Below are 22,076 nucleotides of genomic sequence, written 5' to 3'. Positions count from 1 at the left end.
ATGCCAGCTTAATTCATGAGCAAAGCTTTTTAAAATGCTAGTTGAAATACAAACTGGAGAACCCCATTATAATCAGGACTGACTTCACTATCATGCTACACTGCCTTGTGAATTCACAAAGGTCATGTGTCAGTCATTCTGGCCAAGTGTGTATGTGTGTGACGCATCACATATGCACATACACTCCCACACACTCACAGTCAGATACATACAAACTCACACACAGTCACACACTCACACACATACATGCGCACACTCAGATACACCTGCATTTTTACACACACATATTAGCAAAAGCTTGATAACCCATGCTTAGCCTTTTGATGAAAGTAAATCCTGCCCTCCACATTTACACTGTAACCAGCCTCATTACCCTCACTGCTTCTGGATTCAGAAGTCTGCAAAACATTCATGGAGATATCAGTTATTATTCACACCAATGCATCTTTTTAAAATCAATAAGAATAACTTTAGTGGCTTTGCCAAGTCGACATACCATTTAAATAATCAGCAGATGTAAAAAACTTTGAGTAAGCACAAACCCCTAAAACACGGTAGCGACTCTGAAATAAAAGATCTAGAATAAATAAAAGACTCTAAGGTTCAAATACATATTTTAGTGACCATGCCTATTCCAAAGAATCCATTTTGGTTTTCCACATCTAAATCATTTTCATTTTTATTATTTGTCCCCAGACAGATTTATGTGATAATGGCTGTGTTTCATAAGGGGGAAAAAAAGAGAGGAAAATAATTCTTATGGGCCAAGAGGGGGAATGAGGAAACTGCTGTTCGAATATTATTAAATATTAAGGGAGATACAAATTAATTGCCACTCCATGTGTGTGTGTCAGAACACCTAAATTTGGGGGCCTTAAAAGAAAAACATATCTTCTTTTGTGACTCCAAGTTAGATTCCTGATTTAGAGTCTTGAGTTGCCAGATTCTTTCTTGGAAGCAGTGAGTCCTGGATTTTTCCATGGATAAGTCTGAACAAAGCCAAGCAACCCATTGTCTCATTAGCTAATACTCACAAGAACCTCTGGAGATGGGATGGCCTGAATTCACCTCTTCCTGATTTATTGAAAGCACCACTGAAAATCAGGTTAAAAGGGATTTTAACCCTTGTATGGCTGTTTCCAGGATTTGTTTCATCTACCCACCACTCATCACGTGGTGTACGAGCACGTACTCTCTGCAGGGTGAACAGTTCGCAGGCCCTGTTCTCAAAGAGTTCCAGCGGCCATAAGGCTGAGAGCCCTAGACAAGAAAGTGCCTCCAATGTGAGGTCTTGTGGGCGGGGATGTAGTCCAGGATGCTGCTACTGCACCTGAAGAAGGCGTTGAGGCATCACCTAGGAAGAATCAGTGCTTCTGACCACATCACCCCACTGCAGATAGGATTGTGACCCAAAACTTAAAAGGAAGAGAGAAAGAAAACTGATATTTAGGGAGCATCTACTATGTATCAAGTTCTTTACAATACATCATTTCATTTAATCTTAAAAAAAAAAAGAAGGCATTGAAGCAGCCTTGGGAAGCCAGGGAAGGCTTTTCAAGCAGGTGGCATCACGGCCTAGCCAAGGCTTCCAGATAGAGGGGACATGGGTGCCTGTGCGGCTTAGATACTGAGCAGTCATTCTATTCTCTCTTTCCAGGGAGGAAAGGATAACGGAAGAATAAGTTAAACTATAGAACAAGAGAATTATTTTAAGAGGTGCCAAATGCCAGCCAATTGCAAACCCCATTACAAAAGAAGTGGAAATTCATCGCAGAAACATATTTAGAGTCTTACCTTCCTCCCAGTCTAGCGAATGGACTAGGTGTCCAAGCATAGCAAATGGACACCTAGCTGTTTAGTTCATATTCCAATGACACAGTTTATGGTCCTTTACCCTTTTGAGGGGAGGGAGGGAGAACCAAGTCCAAGAACTCACAAGTAGAAAGTGGAGGCTCGGAGCAGTTACACAGGGAGGCTGATTCTCAGTCCACTTGTCTTTCTCCCACCCGAAACTTTCCATCCTACATTGACTGTGGTAGGTTTTCTCTCTGATAAGGTTGACAATTTATATTAATCAACAGATTCAGGTAATGCATTAATTTCTCCCATTTTGGCCACTCACATCACTGCTTATAAATCTATTTGGATTATTAAGCCTGTTTCAAAAGAACAGGAAGCTTGTGATCTATAGAGTGGGTTCATGAAAAGTCCCTCCTGGTCAAGGATAATTTTTAAAAATTAAGATAAAATCACAGCTGTATATAATTGTATATATATATATATATTTGTATATATAATTGTATATAATTATACAATTATAAAATGAGCACATGTCAGAAATTTCATTTGAATCATTAATGAATGAGAGAACCAGTACAAAGGAGAATTCACACAGCACCCGTATATAGGCAATTAGGAGTGCTGATGTGAATTTACAAATAAATGCAAAACTGGTCGATATTCACAGCAGTAATTAACTACATTCTGCCAGACACAATTCACTTGCATTTCTATAGATAAGGATCATTTGCATTATTGCAGAGATGTGCAATAGTTCAAAGACATTGAAAGGGGGAGGTGACCCAGAAGGGCATACCACACAGGACACCAGATCAGTCATCGGTTTTGCCCATTTCAAAGTCTCCCAAATTGTCCCTGACAGCCCCTTGCATTCTTTTAACAAATCTGTGGGGTTATTCAAGCAAATAGTATCTTACAGAGAAAATTATGGTCAGGATGGTTAAACCACGTGTTCCAATCCTTAAGAATCTCCTGGAGAATGTTATTAAGATGGAGACTCCTGGCCTGCACCCAGGTCTAGAGAGTCAGATCCACTTGGAAATCTGTACAGTTGAGTATTTCTCTGGATTCTGATTACCTGCCAGATTTGAGAGCAACTGTGACCTATCGGACTTCTCCAAAGATGCGTAGTGTGCCGGTGGCCAACCCAAAATGCAGGCTTCCTGACCCTCAGCCAATGCTCAGTACACTGGTCCGCATTGGGGCTTCTTATTTGGTAATATGCTTCACTCTGTAAGGTTTTATAAACCCTCCATAAGATGAGAAAAGGAGAGCCCGTGAGACAGGGTAAGACAAAATAAGACTCTCTTGATGTCTCGTTTCCATTCTCTAAGTACATTACTGCTTGGCAAATGCATCAACTTAATTAAAACTAAACGTAATTCGTATGTACCGATTTGATTTAAAAATCATCTTCACAGTCACCAGGACATCAAACTGCAATTAAGGCCATTTGAGGAAAGTCTCTGGCGCATATTATGCTCTGATGCTGCACTATGTCAGGAAACCCAGATCTTCCTGAATGTCACTAATGTGTTTAGGAGCCTCCCTCTCACTCAAATGCCTTTTTCAATTAGGTTCTGGAGAGCGTGATCCATGACAGTTCAGGAACATTTACCAAATCCCATCCAAATGGCCCTTTAGCTGAATGCTTTTTCTCTGAGCTGGTCTCTGGACTTGAGAAGGTGCAGGCAGTCTTATGGATGCCAGGCTTAAGACAAAATCAAACTACAGAGTTCAGGAGTTCCTTGTTACCGATCCATGTGCTGAGACTATAAAAGGCCCCAGACCAGGATTATAGAAATTGAGAAATGGGTCTAGTGAAAAATTAAGCAGTAGATCTAAAATTAATGGGGCAGTTTGGCTGGCCCCTTTTTTATTCCCCTTGTCTTGGTTTCTCCAGGAGATCTGTTTGGGCCCAGTGACCATGGTTGATGTAAGCTTGATTTGAGGGTCCTTTTTGCCTAATGAATGGGAAAGTGTTAAGAAATTTTTTAAAAATCCCCAAATAGTTGCAGAGTAAAATGGGCAATTCCAAGGAGTTTTCACAAAGTTTGGGTGGTACAAGAAGCAGCCGGATCTAGTGGAGTTAGTGGTGGAATCAAACCTGCCTGTAAGTGGTAAAGTCTCTCTTGACCTTCTTACTTGTGTGAAAATGCTACTGGTCACGCCCACTTCATTCAGTGAACATTGCCGTCCCCTCCAGGCTGTGTGGGAGCCCCTCAACCCTTCCATCATCTCCCCTGCAATCAGCCACCTGCGTGGTAGAATCCTCACTCCACCCCGGGCCCTGCCACACCTTTGTGGTCACTACCTGAGTCAAGGGGCAAAAGAGATGAGGGGTGGGGGCATAAAGAGAGGGAAACACTTTTCCAAAACTCTGAATCACATCAAACTTCAGTGTCGGAAGCCACTTAAGAGGTCAAAGGCTATCACATTAAGGAACTGTCCCTGCCAGAACCTAAGGGGACACTTATTTAAAAGTACCGATTACTGGGGCTTCCCTGGTGGCACAGTGGTTGAGAGTCCACCTGCTGATGCAGGGGACACGGGTTCGTGCCCTGGTCCGGGAAGATCCCACGTGCCGCGGAGCGGCTAGGCCCACGAGCTATGGCCGCTGAGCCTGCGCATCCGGAGCCTGTGCCCCGCAACGGGAGAGGCCACAACAGAGAGAGGCCCGCATACCGCAAAAAAAAAAAAAAAAAAAAAAGTACTGATTACTAAATCTCATTTCCCAGTGAAAAATTGCATTTTTAGGAGGAAATTAGAATTTTTAAGCCTTTATTGTATTATCAGCCACAGTGCTGAAGACTTCCACATATGCATTCTCATTTAATTCACATAGCAATTTTGCCAAGTAAATATAGTTCACTGTATAGAGATGGATATACAGATATAGATATAATGCATAGTTTGTAATTATGTAAATATAATTGAGGTAGCTGAGTCTCAGAGGCACGTATGTTTGCGATTTTTGTTTGGGGTCAATTCCACACATGTTTGTGCCCCTCGAGCATATTTCTTCTCAGTTAGCAATGGCACTATAAGTTACCAGTTTACATGTCTTTCCCCTTTGAGATCACCAACATCTTGATGGCAATAACTATGTCTTAACAACCATAATAGCCACCATCTCTTGTGGGCTTATCTAAACGTGCTTCACAAGTATTAACTCATTTAATCCTCAAAACAATTGACGTTGGTGCAATTATTATCTTCACCTGACAGATAAGAAAACTGATGCATAGAATAATCCTTTCATCTTTGTACCCTGAGTGCACACCCAAGACCTAACGTGTCATAAGCATTCAAAAAATACTTGAATGCCATATAATTTCCTTCAGCTCAATAGACAAAGATGGAGGGATAAAGAAAGACAAATTTCCTTTGTTGTCCCAAATATTCAGTATATCCAAAACGTTATGAAAGAAAAGAAGGCCCAGAGCATCCTGCCTTGTCCATGGGCTTCCCATAGGAGGGCCGAGCTGAGGTCTCAGGTTGTCTCAGACAGTGGAGAAGGTATTTCTTGGAAGCAGTGACCATCGGAAGGGTGTCAGTTATCTCCACCCCTAGGAATCTGTGCTCTATGTGGGGACTGGAGAGAGGCTGGATGGGGGGCCTCAGGACAGCTCACAACCCACCCTCCAGGAGCTCCCACCCATGAAAGACTCAACCATCTTCATAACACCTTGCAGAAGAGTTCCCTGTAGATGGCCAGGCTCGCTTGCATCATTCATACGCTCCACATACACTGTGCCCTCTGAATTCCTGAAACCAGTTTACTTGATTGAGGGCGAGATGGGTTCTGTGTCCAAGTGGAAAATCGAGAAATGAGGGAGGCAGAGGACTTCTGGAAGTGACCCCAGATAGCAACCATCAGGCTCACATGCATATACACATACACACACACACACACACACACACACACAACTCTGTCCTCACTGCGAAGCCATGATTCTGTAGTTAGCTTTGTTATTTTATTCCTGCTCCTATTGATAGCCCACAGTTCTTTCTTCATTTCAAGATGTTCCATGAATCAAGACATAACCAACCTGAAAATTTTCCTCTGGGTTTAAGACCAATTTTACTGAACAAACGAGAAGGCCAGCTGCGGTGTTCTCATCCGTCTGCTCCAAGTAGGAGGCTCATGCTTGTGTTGTGTCTGAAGAGCATTGTACTTCTTGTCAACGTATAAAATTCTGGGTTACAATACAGCAGAATTTTTACCTGAACTTAGGATGCTCTGATTGATTGAATTAAGCAAAAGTATGCTTTTTTCAGTATTTGGGAGCCTGATGAGTTCATCTCCAAGATTTGGAAATATAGTTAAATTATAAAATCGATATATAATCTATCAGGAACATAAAGTCACCTGGAAGAGAGAAAATAGCTGTTAGACCAGAGCAGGACTTTCTTCTAACATGCCTGGAGTGTGATAATGTGAAATAAGAAAGAACTGTTTCATGGAAAGGGGCCTGGTCAGCCACAGAGGCATGAAACAGCTAGAGGCAGAGAGTCACGCGCTGGCAGTGTCCATCTTAGGACCAATCAAGGGAAGGAGAATTTTAAGCATTAGGCCTCCATTCCTCCAGGATCGATGGCAAGGCTCTTCCTATGTACAGCAGGTAGGCAGAGTGTTGACTTAGTTCTTTGATGGCAGGACATGGCACTCTGACACCACAGGTAGGAGAAGAGAACTAAGTTGAGAACAGGTTAGAAGAGAACTCACAGTTGAGAGTAAAGGGCTGCCACACAGGGCCACACTGGCCAAGCAGGGAGTCAGGGTAACAGCAGCTGGAGCTGTAGGGGCAGCTTATGTATGGTCAGCAGCTGGGATTAGTGAGGTTTCCCAGGCTTCCTGTGGGTTAGCTAATTTGAATAATTTCACAGGCTCCAGGGTGCAGAGGCTGTCCCTAGCTGTCTGGTACCTAGCCTCAGGGCATTTAGGGATGGGGCTGGTACATAGTGCCCCGGAGCATCCCAGCCTCATGAGGGAAGTTGTGTGGGTGTTGATTTAATCAGATGTTTAAGGAGGAACTGACCAATCTCTTGCCAGAGTTTCAAAACTGGTCAAGACATATTTTTAAAAATAAATTAAAAATCTTATATTACACAGAGTGATTTTACCTTGCATGCCTACTCAGATCAACTGCCTGGAGCTCAGTGTGGGAAAGGATCTAAAGCAGCCTCAGTGGGGAAGAATGCTGGGAAGAGAAGAGAAAAATGCCAGGCAGAGGCAAGAGGGCAGTAGAAATCCCACAGGCCACATGTGTGCTTGCCCAGTTGTTGTCTTGGATTCAAGTGCCACCCTAGAGCAAGATCCTCCCCAAACTGAAAAAGAGACATTAGCTGTCTCTGCCTGATGACTAGAGTATTTAAATAATATCATTAGGGGTCTACTCTTATTCTTTATGACTGCATCCTGTTATTTCCTTCATATATATTTATTAGTTATATATACACATTCTATATTTATTAAAAGTTTAATTATGCATTTGCTTGTTATCTGTCATTCTCACTAGAATATTAGCTCCAGTGAGGACTTTACTCACCAAAGTATACCCGGTGCCTAGTAAAATCACTCTTTCAGAGTCAGTGTTCTGTAATATCTGTTGAATGAGTGGGTAAAGAAAACAACAAATGATAAAGGGATGAATGTAATTCTCCTCACTTACCAAGGAATTTTAGATGCTGGCAGTGCTCTTTTATAGGAAAAGACAGAAACTCCATCACACTGTCAGGATGTCTAGTCTTTCTCATAAAATTATAGCTTGTATTCCAATGAGTGCCTTATCCTAATGTGTGGTTTAGTTAACATAGGTCATGGGCTCAGGGACTGTCCACATCTGGGCACGGTGAAGACTGACTCTCTAGACCATAAAAATAGAAGCTGGATTCAGGCAGCACTGTTTTACACCCTTAGGAAAAGTCGCCTCTTCCAACCTTGATTCCCTACTTACAATTTCTACCGAACCATCAGCAAAGTCAATGTAGTTTAACATATGGCTTCTTAGGTTACTAGGCTAAATAAAATCTGCTGGAGCTAGAAGGACTTTTCTACATTGACTTTTATCCTTGCTGCTTAATTAAATCCCTCACCTGAGAAAAGAGTGATTTTCAGCCTTCTCACTTTCTGTGGCATCAGCATGATACTGTGACTGTTGAAATACCAAAATGCCCGTTGTGTTTAATGCTTCGGGTGCAACAAGGCTGTTATATTTGGAATCCCCTAAGAAGATAGATATTAACTGAAAATTGAAAATGAACAGCAGAGGAGATTGAACCAGAATAGCAAAAGGAGCACACAAATCTACTTCCCTTCTTGCTCCAATCCCTTAAAATGTCAGAAAATATATTTTTTAAAGAATACATCCCATCATAGTACTAGAAAATAAGAAATAACACTATCAGAGACCAAAAAATCTTAGGAGTTTCCTGGGAGACTACAGCAAATAGAGAACAAGGCAGATGACCAGAGACCAAAGGATGCTCAGGAAAAAAACAAGTTTAAATGTAAGAGCACTAAAGAGACACTGAATTCACAACAGGTTCATTAAAGAGCATGATGGTGTCTTGGTGACTGAATTGTATTAATGGCCCCAATTCTTCACCAACCCTGTAGCCATACCCTTTGCCATGAGACTTTACAGTTCCTCTCACTGCAGAGTTGCTTTGCCCAATAAAATGAGGCAGAAATGAAAATGTGTCAGTTCTGAGCCTAGGCCATAGAGGTCTTATGTGTTTTTCACATTTCCATTTGCTGCCCTGGCAATGCCATGAAAGTCCCAACTGACCTTCTGGGGTATGAGAAACATGGAATAAGGCAAAATCACCCCAGTCATCCCAGCCAGCAGCCAACACCCAAGAATGTGAGTGAGTCTTTGAGGTTTGGGGGCTGTTTGTTACACAGCATTACTGTAGCAATATATAACTGATACAGAGTCCCAACAGTGTTCATAACACCGTGTTACTACTTAGAATGAGAAATAGGCAGCAATGGTGTTTGACTCTAGAATTAAACCATTACCTGTACTCTAAAGAAAGGGAACCCTTGCCCAAGGAGGGCTCCTGTGTGGGCATGAAAGACTGAGAAAGAAAAAGAATTGTGTTGAGATAATTCTGGACCTCCAGAGCTTCTAGAGAGCAGGAGGGAAGGAAAAGATAGCTCTACTTGGAGGAAAATAATCTAACCTTCTCCCTCCCTGGGGTTAAGAAAGCCGCCCTTGTTTTAGCCATTGGGGTGGTGGTAGGAGGCTCCAGACTGCTTGTCTGCTATACTCTCAAGCATCCAAAGATGAGATGCGTCGACTGACACACCCTGCTCTCTTAAGCAGAGCCTGAAATTGACCCTCATACATCGCAGATACAGATGTATGTGATAACAGAGAAACTTGCCCAGCGATTCACACCCTCTGATTTCAGTCATGAATATAAAGAGACGGCCGAGAAACAGGTGTTGGAGAAAATACCTTGATAGGAAGGAGAAGTAAAGTAGTATGATAAAGAACAGGCTAACTAATCCTAGTGGAAACAAATCATTCAATAAAGGGGAGAAATATTGTTCTAAATATATAATAATATCCTCAGAAAGATCCATCATACTATTCCATCCATAACATAAAGTGACAAATGTTAAAAGGAAACTTTCAGAAAATAATACAGAGTGCTTGGAAATTCAATTTTTTTTTAATTCTCAGTATTATAATAAATATTAGAAGAGACAAGCCCATTAAGCAATTAGGAAAATTAAATTGAGAAAAATTTTAGAACAGAGTTGTTCTTTTGGGGCGGGTAGGGGTTGTTATTGTTGTGTTTTTTGGCTGCATCGGGTCTTAGTTGCGGCACCCGGGATCTTTCCTTGCGGCACACGAGCTCTTCATTGAGGCGTGCGGGCTTCTCTCTAGTTGTGGCAGATTCTTTACCACTGGACCACCAGGGAAGTCCCAAACAGAGTCTTTTTTTAAGACAGAAAATGTGTAAGAAAGACAAAAGATATAGATGATTGATCCAGCAGGTCCAACATGTGTTGCATAGAAATTCCAGGAAGAAAGAAGAGAGAAAAATGAATGGGAGAAAACAGTGAAAAAAATGGACAAGATTTTCCCAAGTTGAAAAAGAGTACAATCTTCAGATTGTAAAAGTGTCATTAGGTGCAGAGAAGAAGGAATGAAAAGACACATACACACACACACATACACGTGGATGTGAAAATCCAGTGAGAAGTGGCAAATAATCACCATATCTACAACAATTCCAAGAGCAAAAACATTATGTAATTCTTCAGTTAAACCAAGTAATTCTTGATGAAGGATATAACAGACACACACACAAGTCTAAAACAAAATTCCAGATTATACCTACATAAAAGGTGGCAGACAAGGGAAGTGGAACTAAGTAAAAATGGTTTCAAGAAGGTACTGAGAAGACATAGCTGATAATAAAGATAATGTCTCATTCCAGATGTCATTAGCAAACAAAAGAAACAGCCAAATACATCTATATCTCTATATAAATGTCAGTGCATGAAAAAGGGTCCAGAAGGAGGCACAGGAAACCACTCACAGTGGTCACCTCTGGGCAATGGGAGGAGGATTATGGGGCAGAATATGAAGAAACTCCAGTTTTCATATTTTAGACTTCCAAATTTTAGAGTTTTTTTCAATGCAAAGATGATCATCTATGTATAATATAAAAATAAAGCTAAAGGTTATTTTTTAAATACAGCACAGAAATTACACTTGCTTTCAGTATCTAACAAAGCTACTTTCATGGGTGGGAAGAACAGGTAAAAGTCATGTTTATTTTAATCCTATTTATTTTAGGATTATTTGTGTAAGTGAAAAGCTACCACTTCTGACTTTAAAGGACCATCTTTTTCTCTTTCACCCCCTCTACTTCCCCACCCAACTCATTCATTCATTCTTCATTTTAGGCCAGGAGACATGATTACTCTCCTAGAGGACTCCAATGAAGACTGGTGGAAAGTAAGTATTGCTTTTTCTTGAAGAAAAGTCATTTGGTAAATATAATCACAATGAATGCTACAATTGTGGATGCATGCCTCCTTTTTCCTTTCAGGGGAAAATTCAAGACAGGATTGGCTTCTTTCCAGCCAACTTTGTTCAGAGAGTACAACAAAATGAGAAGATTTTTAAATGTGTTAGAACCTTCATTGGGTGTAAGGAACAGGGGCAGATAACACTGAAAGAGAATCAGGTGAGTAAAGCACACAAACACATACCAAGTATGACCAAAACGGAGTAACTCTTTTTTTTTTTTCTTTTTTTTTTTCTTTTTTTTTTTCGGCACGCGGGCCTCTCACCGTTGTGGCCTCTCCCGTTGCGGAGCACAGGCTCCGGACGCGCAGACTCAGCGGCCATGGCTCACGGGCCCAGCCGCTCCGCGGCACGTGGGATCTTCCCAGACCGGGGCACAAACCCGCGTCCCCTGCATCAGCAGGCGGACTCTCAACCACTGCGCCGCCAGGGAAGCCCCAGAGTAACTCACTTTGACAAATAGCAGTACATGTAAGTCTGAATGAGTGGAGTCACAAGCAAAGTATTCACTTTGAGAGAAGATATTCTTAGTCCAATGATATTAGTGTAGGAGGATCTAAACATGCAAAACCAAAGTGTTAGGAAGCTCACTTGCCTTCCCTGGGAACCAAACATATAGATTATAGATTATTTATAGAGCTTATATACCTACATTTTTTTGAAGTTCTATACATGCCCTATAAATGAGGAAACAAAGGTTCATAGAGGTCAGGTACCTTGCTCAAGGGGCAAAAACTTGGTAAGTGGCCAGGCTGGAACTTAAAGATAGGTCTGCAAGCCTCAAGTCAGTGCCTTCCACTGAGCCATGTGCCCTGGACAATGTGGAACAAACAGAATGTAAAGTGCCTTTTGCATAGTTTGGTTCCCCGGGAAGCAAGTGTCCTCAGGGCAAGTGTCCTAGGACCAGAAGGGCCCTTGGAAACAAATTCTTCCTCATACAGAAGCCCTACTGAGTCATTCTTGATTCCAGGCAATGGAATCACCCTTATCAGACTGAGACCCCATCTCTAATGCCATAAACATCCCACAAAGCAAATGGGACATTTCCCAGCTGGATTCCACACCAGTGTTTCAAACTTCTCCAGGATTACCCACTGTATCTTTCCTGTTACAAAATCTGGAAAGTCTTTTGAATGAAATACATTCGGGAAGGATGTTCATCTTTATTGGCAAAGCATTATTACATAATTTTGCTAGCTTGTTTGATTTTTTTTCTCAGAATAATCTTTTGCTTCCCCATTTGAGATTAAACATTGTTTTACGTTATTAAAATACAAATCAGTGAAAACAGAAGGCAAGTTAAAATTTGCTTAAGTTGATCAATTTCCAGAAGCAGAACAGCTGCTCAAAGACTTCTACCAATCCCTTGGCCGTATTCCCCCTGAAAAAAAATTTTTCTGGGAATGAGCTCACATTCTCCACTCTAATGGTTGAACTGACAACCTGCCGGGGTGGGGGTGAGACAAACAACCCACCATCTTTAATTAGACACGCTCGAGACACAACACAGCATTTTGGCCTGAACCTGGAACCGCATGAATCTACCCATAATTGTTTAGGAAAGGGCTATAACCCTGATATTTGTCTAGCCTGGTATTTCTAAGGTATGGTCTTTGCACCATGTGAATCAGAATCACCTGGGAGCTTGCTGAAAATGCAGATTTCTTTATTTTTTTTTAATTCATTTTATTTTTGGCTGTGTTGGGTCTTCGTTGCTGCGCGCAGGCTTTCTCTAGTTACGGCGAGCAGGGGCTACTCTTCGTTGTGGTGTGCGGACTTCTCATTGCAGTGGCTTCTCTTGTCGTGGAGCGCAGGCTCTAGGCGCACGGGCTTCAGTAGCTGCAGCCCGCGGGCTCAGTAGTTGTGGCTCGCAGGCCCTAAAGCGCAGGCTCAGAAGTAGTGGTGCACAGGCTTAGTTGCTCCACGGCATGTGGGACCCTCCCAGTTCAGGGCTTGAACCCATGTCCCCTACATTGGCAGGCGGATTCTTAACCACTGTGCCACCAGGGAAGTCCCTGAAAATGCAGATTTCTAACTCCATCCCACACCTGCTGAAGCAGAAACTTTCAGGACAAAGGCAGGGAATCAGCCTTTTTTTACAGACGTCCCAGGTGCTCCGATCAAAGCTAAGATTTGAGAATGACCTTCATTTCCATTTTTCACTTTTAAGCCCTATAGTAGTTCTTTGGCAACTGAAGGCATTTTTTTTTTTTTTTTTTTTTTTTTGTGGTACTCAGGCCTCTCACTGTTGTGGCCTCTCCCGTTGTGGAGCACAGGCTCCAGACGCGCAGGCTCAGCGGACATGGCTCACGGGCCCAGCCGCTCCGCGGCACAAACCCGTGTCCCCTGCATCGGCAGGTGGACTCTCAACCACTGCGCCACCAGGGAAGCCCTAAAGGCATTTTTATTTCCAATTACATATGGGTCAACAAAAGGCACTGAGATCTCTTTACTCCTATACAAATCTCTATTTTCGATCTTTGTCATCAATGTGGGTACCAATTTTTGGAAAATATCAGCCCCCTGAAAGAAAATTCCATTTTAAAAATCTATTATTGAGAAGAAATTTTAAATTTGTCTCCACTTTAGTGTCTCAAATTATTTTACGTGTAAAAGTTCAAAACATGCTTGTTGATTGAGGGGAGTCTAATGTAGTAGCAAAACACACATTCCAGTATCATACAGAAATGGATCTGTATCCTGGGTGATTTTGACAAAGTCATCTCTGAAAGTCAATGTTGTCATCTGTAAAATTGGCATAGTAGCATGTGTCTCTTGACATGGAGGTAAAAGTTATATGTATCACCTGTGTAAAGCGTCAGCACAATGCCTGACCACCGTGGGTGCTGAACGGGGTCATTACCCTTGCTGCCGTCATCATTCAGAGAAAAGCCTAACTGGGACATCCATCTATAGTGGCCAGTGCCACCTAAAATTACCTAGTAAACATCAGAAAATAGCATGATATTAAAACTCTAAAAATAGAAAGAGACAAATGGTCATTAGCAGGGAAGTAGAAGAAATTAAATCCTGAAAACAAATGTAATGCATCTCTTTGATGAAATTTCTGCCTCTGGGGTTAATTTGTCTCAAAATTATTACATTATTTTTTTCACAGAACTTTTGCTGCAGATAGAATTAAGTTATCTTTTTGTTGTGAACACACCTAGAGTTTGCATTGACACGAGTATCTTTTCTTCATTTTTGAAATTTAAAAACTATCCTTATTAAATCAACATAAACACCATAAAACTATGTTTTAATTCATCCATAGTTCTGTCATCCTTAGAGAACTATTTTAATTGATTCTTGTGTCCTATAAAAGCTTTAAAGAAAAATGGATAAATCATTTTTAGATTAATAAAACTAAAATGCTTTTATTGTGGAGAAAATTTGGAAAATACCCTCAAAAATTACTAAGAAGAAAGTAAAGATCACAGGTAATTCAGCCATCAAGCAACTATCGACATAATTACTTTCATGTTATTTCCCACCAGACTTTTCTTCTAATTCTTATCTTGATATCATATTATATTTAGTTTCCCAACTTTTTAAAAAACTTAGTTACTAAATGTTTATCAAAACACATGGTTTGGGCTTCCCTGGTGGCGCAGTGGTTGAGAGTCCGCCTGCCGATGCAGGGGACACGAGTTCGTGCCCCAGTCCAGGAAGATCCCACATTCCGCGGAGCGGCTGGGCCCGTGAGCCAGGGCCACTGAGCCTGCGCATCCAGAGTCTGTGCTCCACAGCGGTAAGAGGCCTGCGTACCACAAAAAAAAAAAAAAAAAAAAAAAACATGGTTTAGCAGTTGTATAACATATCATCATGTAGAGCAGAGGTTGGGAAACTATAACCAATGGATCAGTCTGGCCCTGTTTTTGAAATACAGTTTATTAGAACACTGCTGCACTCATTCATCTATGTATTGCCTGCACTGCCTGCGGCTGCTTTCACACCGCAACAGCTGGGTTGAGTCATTGCAGTGGAGACCACGTGGCCTACAAATGTTTCCTATTTAGTCCTTTACAGAAAAAATTTTCCAACCCCTAGTGTAGGTGTACAAGAATGTATTAAGTTTTCCTCTATGACTGGATATTCAGAGTTTTTAAAACTATTGTGGATAACTGCAATGAACACCTCTAAACCTAAATTGTTTTTTATAACTCTGATTACTTCTTTAGAATATGCTTTAGAATTTACAGGAAAACAGATAAACAATTTTTACAGTTCTTGATACATACTGCCAAATTGCCTCCCAAACATTTGTGCCAGTTTACACCCACATCAGCTGTTTATGAAAATATTCAGGTTACCACATCCTTGCCAGAACTGAACATTACTATTTTTTACATATTTGTATATCATACAAAATGATATCTGTTGTTTTGATAAGTGAATAATATTTCATGTTAATCCTCATTTCCTGGATGCTTAGAGAGGTTGAAATTTTAACACATTTGTATTTCTTTTATGAATAATCTGTGTACTTTCTTGTTTTCTTACACTACTGAAAAAGTTTTCTATCCTTTAAAATTACACCTGATCTATCATGTGTGGCCAACGATTCCCCCAGTTGGTCCTTTGCCTTTTGATCTTAATGCTTCTTCCTTCAGGAACTTAATAATGCTTCAGTTGAATCATCTCTGTTTTATCATATTTCCCTTATGGTTTTAATCTCTTTATTGCTTCCCACTTTATCACTTCACTTCTTCCTAGGAGAATGTTTCAAGATAGTCCCGCACTTCACTTTAATTTTCTGAAGTTTGATTCAGGCTTTCATCACTTCTAACATTGATCTTAATTTAGTGTTTATTTCCTTCTTCTCAATCAGCCCACTTTCCTCTACAGCAGGTTTTCTTTAAGTTAAGTAGGTTCCCACGTAAACCTAATGTAATCACAGGGATCCTTATAAGAGGCAGACAGGAGGGTCCTAGTCAGAGGAGATGTGACAGTAGAAGTAGAGAGGAAGAAAGAGAGGGATTTGAAGATGTTGTGCTGCTGGCTTTGAAGATGCAGGAAGGGACCATGAGCCAAGGAATGCAGGTGGCCTCTAGAAGCTGAAGGTAAGGAAACAGATTCTCTCTTAGAGCCTCTGGAAGGAACACAGACCTAATGACACCCTGATTTGGGGACTCTGATCTCCAAGACTGCAAGATAATAAATTTGTGTTGTTTTAATCTACAAAATTTATGGTAATTTGTTGTAGCCACCATAGGAAACAAATCCAGATTTGTTTGAATTTGTTTCCTATGTAAAAGCAAATTTGCAGATGTGATTTTATTGCAGGTTATGGACCACATGACAGGGAGATAGCCTGGATTGTCTACATTGGCCAAATCTAATCATTTGTGCCCTTAAAAGCAGTGAAATGTAGCTGGCTGGAGAAAGAGAGATGCAGCAAAAGAGGGCAGAAGAGAGATGAGGCAGAAGGGCAGGTCAGAAAGAGATTAAGTGTGAGAAGGACTCAACCCACCCTTGTTGGATTTGAAGCTGTAGGAAGGGGCCACAAGTCAGGGAATTCAGGTGGCTTCTAGAAGCTGAGAATGACCCTTGGCTGACAGCCAGCAAGGAAACAGGGACCTCAGTCCTACAACTACAAGTAACTGAATTCGGCAACAACCTAAATGAGCCTGGAATTGGATTCTCTCCTAGAGAAATAGAAGAGAAAGAAAGGAATAGGACCCTACTGACTCCCTGATATTGGCCTTGTGAAACCCAGAGCAGAGAAAACTGGCCAAGCCCACTAGATATAGGATTTAGAGAACTGTGATATAATAGATTGTGTTGTTGAAAGCCACTAATTTCTGGTAATTTATGACAGCAGAAGTGAACTAATACATATCTCAAGTCACAAAACTCCAATTGAGTCAACCGCAAAAGATATATTTTACTCATATAATAAGATGTAAGGGCAGTTCTTGTATTCGTAATTCCGCAGCTTGACCCCATGATCGGAGAGGGATCTAGATTCCTCCACCCCTCTGTTCTGCTATGCTTGAAATGTTAGCCACCTCCCCTAGTGGTCACAGATGGCTGCAGCCACTCCAGGAATCCTTGCCAGAAAAAGAAAGAGATTTTCTTCCTAGTGCATCTCTTTTAAGAGGAAAGCAACTCTTCCCAGAAGTTTCCGAGCAGATATTCCATCCTGTTTCATTGGCTGGAACTGAGTCCCATGGGAACCACTAAGAATCATTAGCAAGGAGGGTAGAAACAGACTTGGACCAATTAGGATTTACCTGAGTCCTGCAGGGTTAAGGATGGACAACAGAACAGAAGTCCAGACTCTGCTGCATGGGAAGGGGGCAGTAATGACTGTTGATATCAACCAACAAGGTCTGCGTCATCTTTTAGGCTGGTAGATTTATCCTTGGTCCAGCAGCACAATTTGCTTCTGTCATCAGTTGAGCTCAGCTCCAAAGGTCTTATGGAAATTTCAGCTTCTGGAATGGCTGTCAGTCTGGGCGTTCAGTATTTTGACATTTCTTCCCCACCTCCAACTCCCTATCTTTTCACAGGTATTTTGAGGGGAAAACTGAGTCTAAGAATGCTAGGCAAAAAATCTTTTTAAATAAAATGACTGTTCTTCTGCTATAAGTGGCAGCATATTTAAATGTTAACGAGCTTGGAGGCAATGCAGGGGGAAACCTTAGATATTATTAGCATATGCGCTCCCGGAAGTGGGTTAGACTGAAGGACTTTAGCCAGATAGGACTAAAATGGAACTGAGCCAAGAGGGGCACTTAACCGCCAGGTGTTAGATTTCTGAAACATGAATCAGATACCAGTCCATTGTGTGCCCCAAGCCTCAGGAGTCACAAATCAAGCTCTTTAAGTATCCTAATACTTAATCATAAAGCTCCTTATTCTGTGTAAAAGAAGAACCCGCTCTATTGGTTTCTGTTGGTGCCCTGCCTACATCCCCTTCACTAGGCGTGTGCACCCATCTTCCAGTTGCTATGTCAGCGACTAACAACTCATAGCTGCCCCTTCTCCAGCGAATACCCCTTGGTGGAACAAAAGCTGCCTCACCAGAGTTACGCTCTCACTCCGCAGGTCAGCAGCCAGTGACCAAGGACTAATGTGGGGTCCAAAATGCCAGACCCCTTGCTTGAAAGTGGGTCAATCCTATGACACAGTTAACGCTACGGCGCCCGCTGTGGGATCAGGCTGAGGTTCACCTCCAGCTGAGACCACACCCTTGCCAGCTCCTTCTCCTGCCCCATCCTGCTTCCCTCATGTCCCACCTCCCGAGAGCACTCCCACAGCAAGTCACTTGCACAGGGATTCCTGTCTCAGGCTCTGTTTCTAGGCAGTCCAACCAAAGACAAAACTCACCACCCTTGGAAGCAGGTTCAGCAGGAGAAACTCAGCACGCTGACAGCCCTTCAGAACTGCTTCTCATTTACAGCTGGCCACAGCCACCCTTACACGCCCTTCAATGGCCTGTTAGTGGTGAATGACAAAATGCCCAAATGGATTTTAACCACCTCCTTTTTTAAGTCCAGCATAGGTGGTCTTACTCTGGAATATGCAAGATGATAGCATCTATTTTCTTGTGACCAAGAATGAAATAGCTTCCTTTGGCTTCCTGACATTATATGTATAAACTTCCAGGCATATGACAGGAGCCTGCTAAATGGTAGCCATTATTTTGGATTTTAAAATAATATATTGAGGACTCATTGCATGCCGAATGCTAGGCTCTGTGATAAGCATTATCTCATTCTGTCCTCATAGGGACTCTTCAGGGGGACACAGAATCATCAATCCTGCTTTACTGATCCTCATTCGTAAAGCTGAATCTCAGAAAACATTCAACGCCTGGACCTAGTTCCAAACCCAGGATGCTGCTTAATTTCTTATCAAATATTTTTCTCACCGAGCCTCGGTTTCCCTAAACCAGTCTCCCTTTTCCAATTTGGTGTTCCACTGACTTCAACCAGCGGTGACTCAAGCCGCGGGTTCTAGCTTCTTTCCCATTGACACGTTTCTTTTTTTCTTCCTTTTTTCCAGATCTGTGTGACTTCTGAAGAAGAACAAGACGGCTTTATCAGAGTCCTCAGTGGAAAGAAGAGAGGTCTGGTTCCCTTCGACGTTCTAGAAAACATCTGATTGCTGGCCCCTCCTCCTTTTGCAGTCGGCAAACTCACCTCACACTGTGTTAACCCAGAGGGGCTGCTGCGCTGACCCGCCACCCAGGAAACAGTGAGACAAGACTCAAGAATCTGAGACTGTGGGGGAACAGCCACAAGGCAGGAGGCGCATCCCACAGCACATCCAGGCTGCCCAAAGATGGGGGTGAGGCTGAGAGAGTTGGCCAGCAGAGCCGAGTAACCACCGCCATCCCCCAGGACTCAACTCCCTCCCTGTCCATGTGGTGTCAGTTAACCCGCTGGAGGATGCTCCAGTCTGTGGAGTGGCCCCAGTTGAGGCTCAGATCCACGTAGCCAAGTGTGATTCTGGTTCCAGACCTTTGTCCCCAGTACCGACCAATCAGCATCATCACATCTAAGCCCCCAACAGTCTCTCTGCAGAGCATCAGGAAGCCCTACTTCCTAGCCCCCAGTACTCCCCACAAGCCCCTCACTGTGATCGAGCTGTCTCTCTGGCCTCCGAATAAGTCCTGATGGCCTGCGTTAGATGTGAAGGATAAGTTGATGTGACACCAACTGCAAAGACATGATCTGCCCCAAAATTGCTGTCAGGCAGTCCCTCCGGCTACTCTAGTTACTGACAAAGGTGACGGAGGCAGGATACGAGACATGGAAGGAAACAGTGGGCCCAGTGGGGTAAGGTGGGGCAAAGAGCTCTTAGTTATTGATGATTATACAGCCCTTTCAATTATGAAGTCCTTTCCCCAAGGAGATGGAGCTGGGGAAGTGAATGTGGAAAAAAGTCTCCATGAGTGCTTCATCTTCATTTGACATCCTCTGTCTGGGGACGGTTTCCCCTCCTGCCATCCTGTAGGACTCCCTTTTGAAGGGAGTTTGAGCCCACCTTGCAGGGAACCAGAAACATGGAGGAGAACCAAAAACAGCATCTTAGGAGAAAAGTAGCTAAATAGGAATCCATTCTTCTTTAGGGCAGAATATTATGCCCCAGCAGATATAAAGTGGAAAATAATCCTTAATGCTTCATCCCTCTGAAAACAGAGGAACTTGGGGCCTATTTAGCATCAACTAGAGGAATCTCTATTACTCTGTATTTGTACTAATGTTTACAAGAATGCAATATACTGTGATGCCTTCCTCCTCAAGCCTCCTCCTAGCATTCAGACTTGCATCTTATCAGTCATTAATGCAGTTAAACTTCAATTCACAATGACCTTCGAATTAATGTCGGTTTGGTTTATTTTGTTACGGAGCAATAAAATCATTAGAACAATTGGTTTTTAAAAGACTTAAGTGGATGCATCCTGTGCATGTAAGCATTATTTCCCAAACCAAAGCATCATTAGTCTCCGTTTATTTCTTTTGTTACTGCTCAGTGTGAAGTTGGGAGCTGAGATGGGATGGCTGCTGGTTTCACAGTAGTTTGGATGCCTTACTCTCGTTTTAAAGCCAGCATCCAGGATTTCCTCCCTCTCTGATACAACATGCAAAACTGAGTGTACAGAATCAAGATGGATTCTTCGAGAGCCAGGGTGGATAACATGACTGCCATTCCATAAAATGGAACACCAGAATACAAACACTCTTTGCCTCTAATTCAGTATTCCATTTAATAAAGACAACACATGGCTGGAAAGAGCATAGAAAACATGTGTCCTGATCTCTTCTTTCTGTTGGAATATCCACCGAAGCTTTTGGGTACAGTTTGGTTACATCCTATGCAAATTTAATCTGCATTTTAAAAACTCAGTTTTGGGCTTCCCTGGTGGCGCAGTGGTTGAGAATCTGCCTGCTAATGCAGGGGACACGGGTTCGAGCCCTAGTCTGGGAGGATCCCATATGCTGCGGAACAACTAGGCCCGTGAGCCACAACTACTGAGCCTGCGCGTCTGGAGCCTGTGCTCCGCAACAAGAGAGGCCGCAATAGTGAGAGGCCCGTGCACCGTGATGAAGAGTGGCCCCCGCTTGCCACAACTAGAGAAAGCCCTCGCACAAGAAACGAAGACCCAACACAGCAAAAATCAATAAATTAATTTTTTTAAAACAATCAGTTTTCCTTTCAAAGTTGAACAGAAAGAGGCTACGGTAGCCAGTCTCCAAGGTGATCCCCTCAACGATCCCTGCTTCCTGACATTCTTGACTTTGTTTAGGCCCCTCCCACACTGAATCTGTGCTGGTCTTATGTGGCCAGTAGACTGTAGCAGAAGTGATTCTCCATGATATCCGTGGCTAGGTGAAAAAAACTCCCTGAAGCTTCTGCCTTGATCTCTTGGAACACTCCCCCCTGGGAACCCTGAGCCGCCATGTAAGTTTATCTACGCTGAGGCCACAATGCTGGAGAGAAACCAGTGTGAGACCACACATTTCTGCAGCTGAGAACAACCCAGACATCACAGAGCAGCAATCATCCGGCTGAGCCATGCCCAAGTGTAAGATTTATGAGCAAGATAAATATGTTTTTTAAGTCACTAAGTTTGGGAGTAATTTGTTACACAAAAATAGATAACTGGAACAGGGACTTTGTAATTTGAGCCAGCGTTAGAAAGGAGAAAAAAAACTTTTCTGCACAATGTGGCCCATAAGTTTTTGCAACCATCAAGTATTGGCAGGAGGTTAACCCTCCAAATGCAAGATGTCTAGTGCTCCTTAAAGATCTGGAGTCATGCAGATAATCAGAGAAAAAAACAAAATGTTCCTTACAGCACAGATTGCCATGGATGCTTATACACACACACACAAACACACATACACAGATTTTAGGAGCCATCACTCTGTTTCTCCTCCTGCCTGTCTGCGGAAATGGCAAGGACAAAGATTGCTATGACCTACCAGAGTCTTTTTTTTTTTTTTATCTTTATACAGCAGGTTCTTATTAGTTATCTGTTTTATACATATTAGTCTATATATGTCAATCCCAATCTCCCAGTCATCCCACTCCCCCCAACTTTCCCCCGTTGGTGTCCATATGTTTGTTCTCTACATCTGTGTCTCTATTTCTGCCTTGCAAACCAGTTCCTTCTGTACCATTTTTCTAGATTCCACGTATGTGCATTAACATACGATATTTGTTTTTCTCTTTCTGACTTACTTCACTCTGTATGACGGTCTC

The 22,076-nt window shown here is 42.4% G+C and overlaps 1 protein-coding gene across 3 annotated transcripts in view; it reads left to right on the top strand.

Annotated features, from left to right (window-relative positions):
• Nucleotides 1–20,676, top strand: part of STAC (SH3 and cysteine rich domain) — a 102,814-nt gene extending 82,138 nt beyond the window's left edge. For 2 of the 3 annotated variants that reach the window (XM_032650476.1, XM_032650477.1), the window contains exons 9-10: nt 10,733–10,784; nt 18,870–20,676. In XM_032650476.1, coding sequence (XP_032506367.1) covers nt 10,733–10,784; nt 18,870–18,968 — 151 coding nt within the window. In that variant the 3' untranslated portion in view covers nt 18,969–20,676. Of the gene's footprint in view, nt 1–10,732; nt 10,785–10,878; nt 11,017–18,869 lie in introns of all 3 variants that reach the window. The other variant, XM_032650475.1, reaches the window with a different exon arrangement.
• The last annotated feature ends 1,400 nt before the right edge of the window (nt 20,677–22,076 follow it).

The sequence above is a fragment of the Phocoena sinus genome, chromosome 11 (assembly GCF_008692025.1).
Source record: "Phocoena sinus isolate mPhoSin1 chromosome 11, mPhoSin1.pri, whole genome shotgun sequence".
Classification (NCBI taxonomy): domain Eukaryota; kingdom Metazoa; phylum Chordata; class Mammalia; order Artiodactyla; family Phocoenidae; genus Phocoena; species Phocoena sinus.
This window is presented reverse-complemented; position numbering and strand designations above follow the sequence as displayed.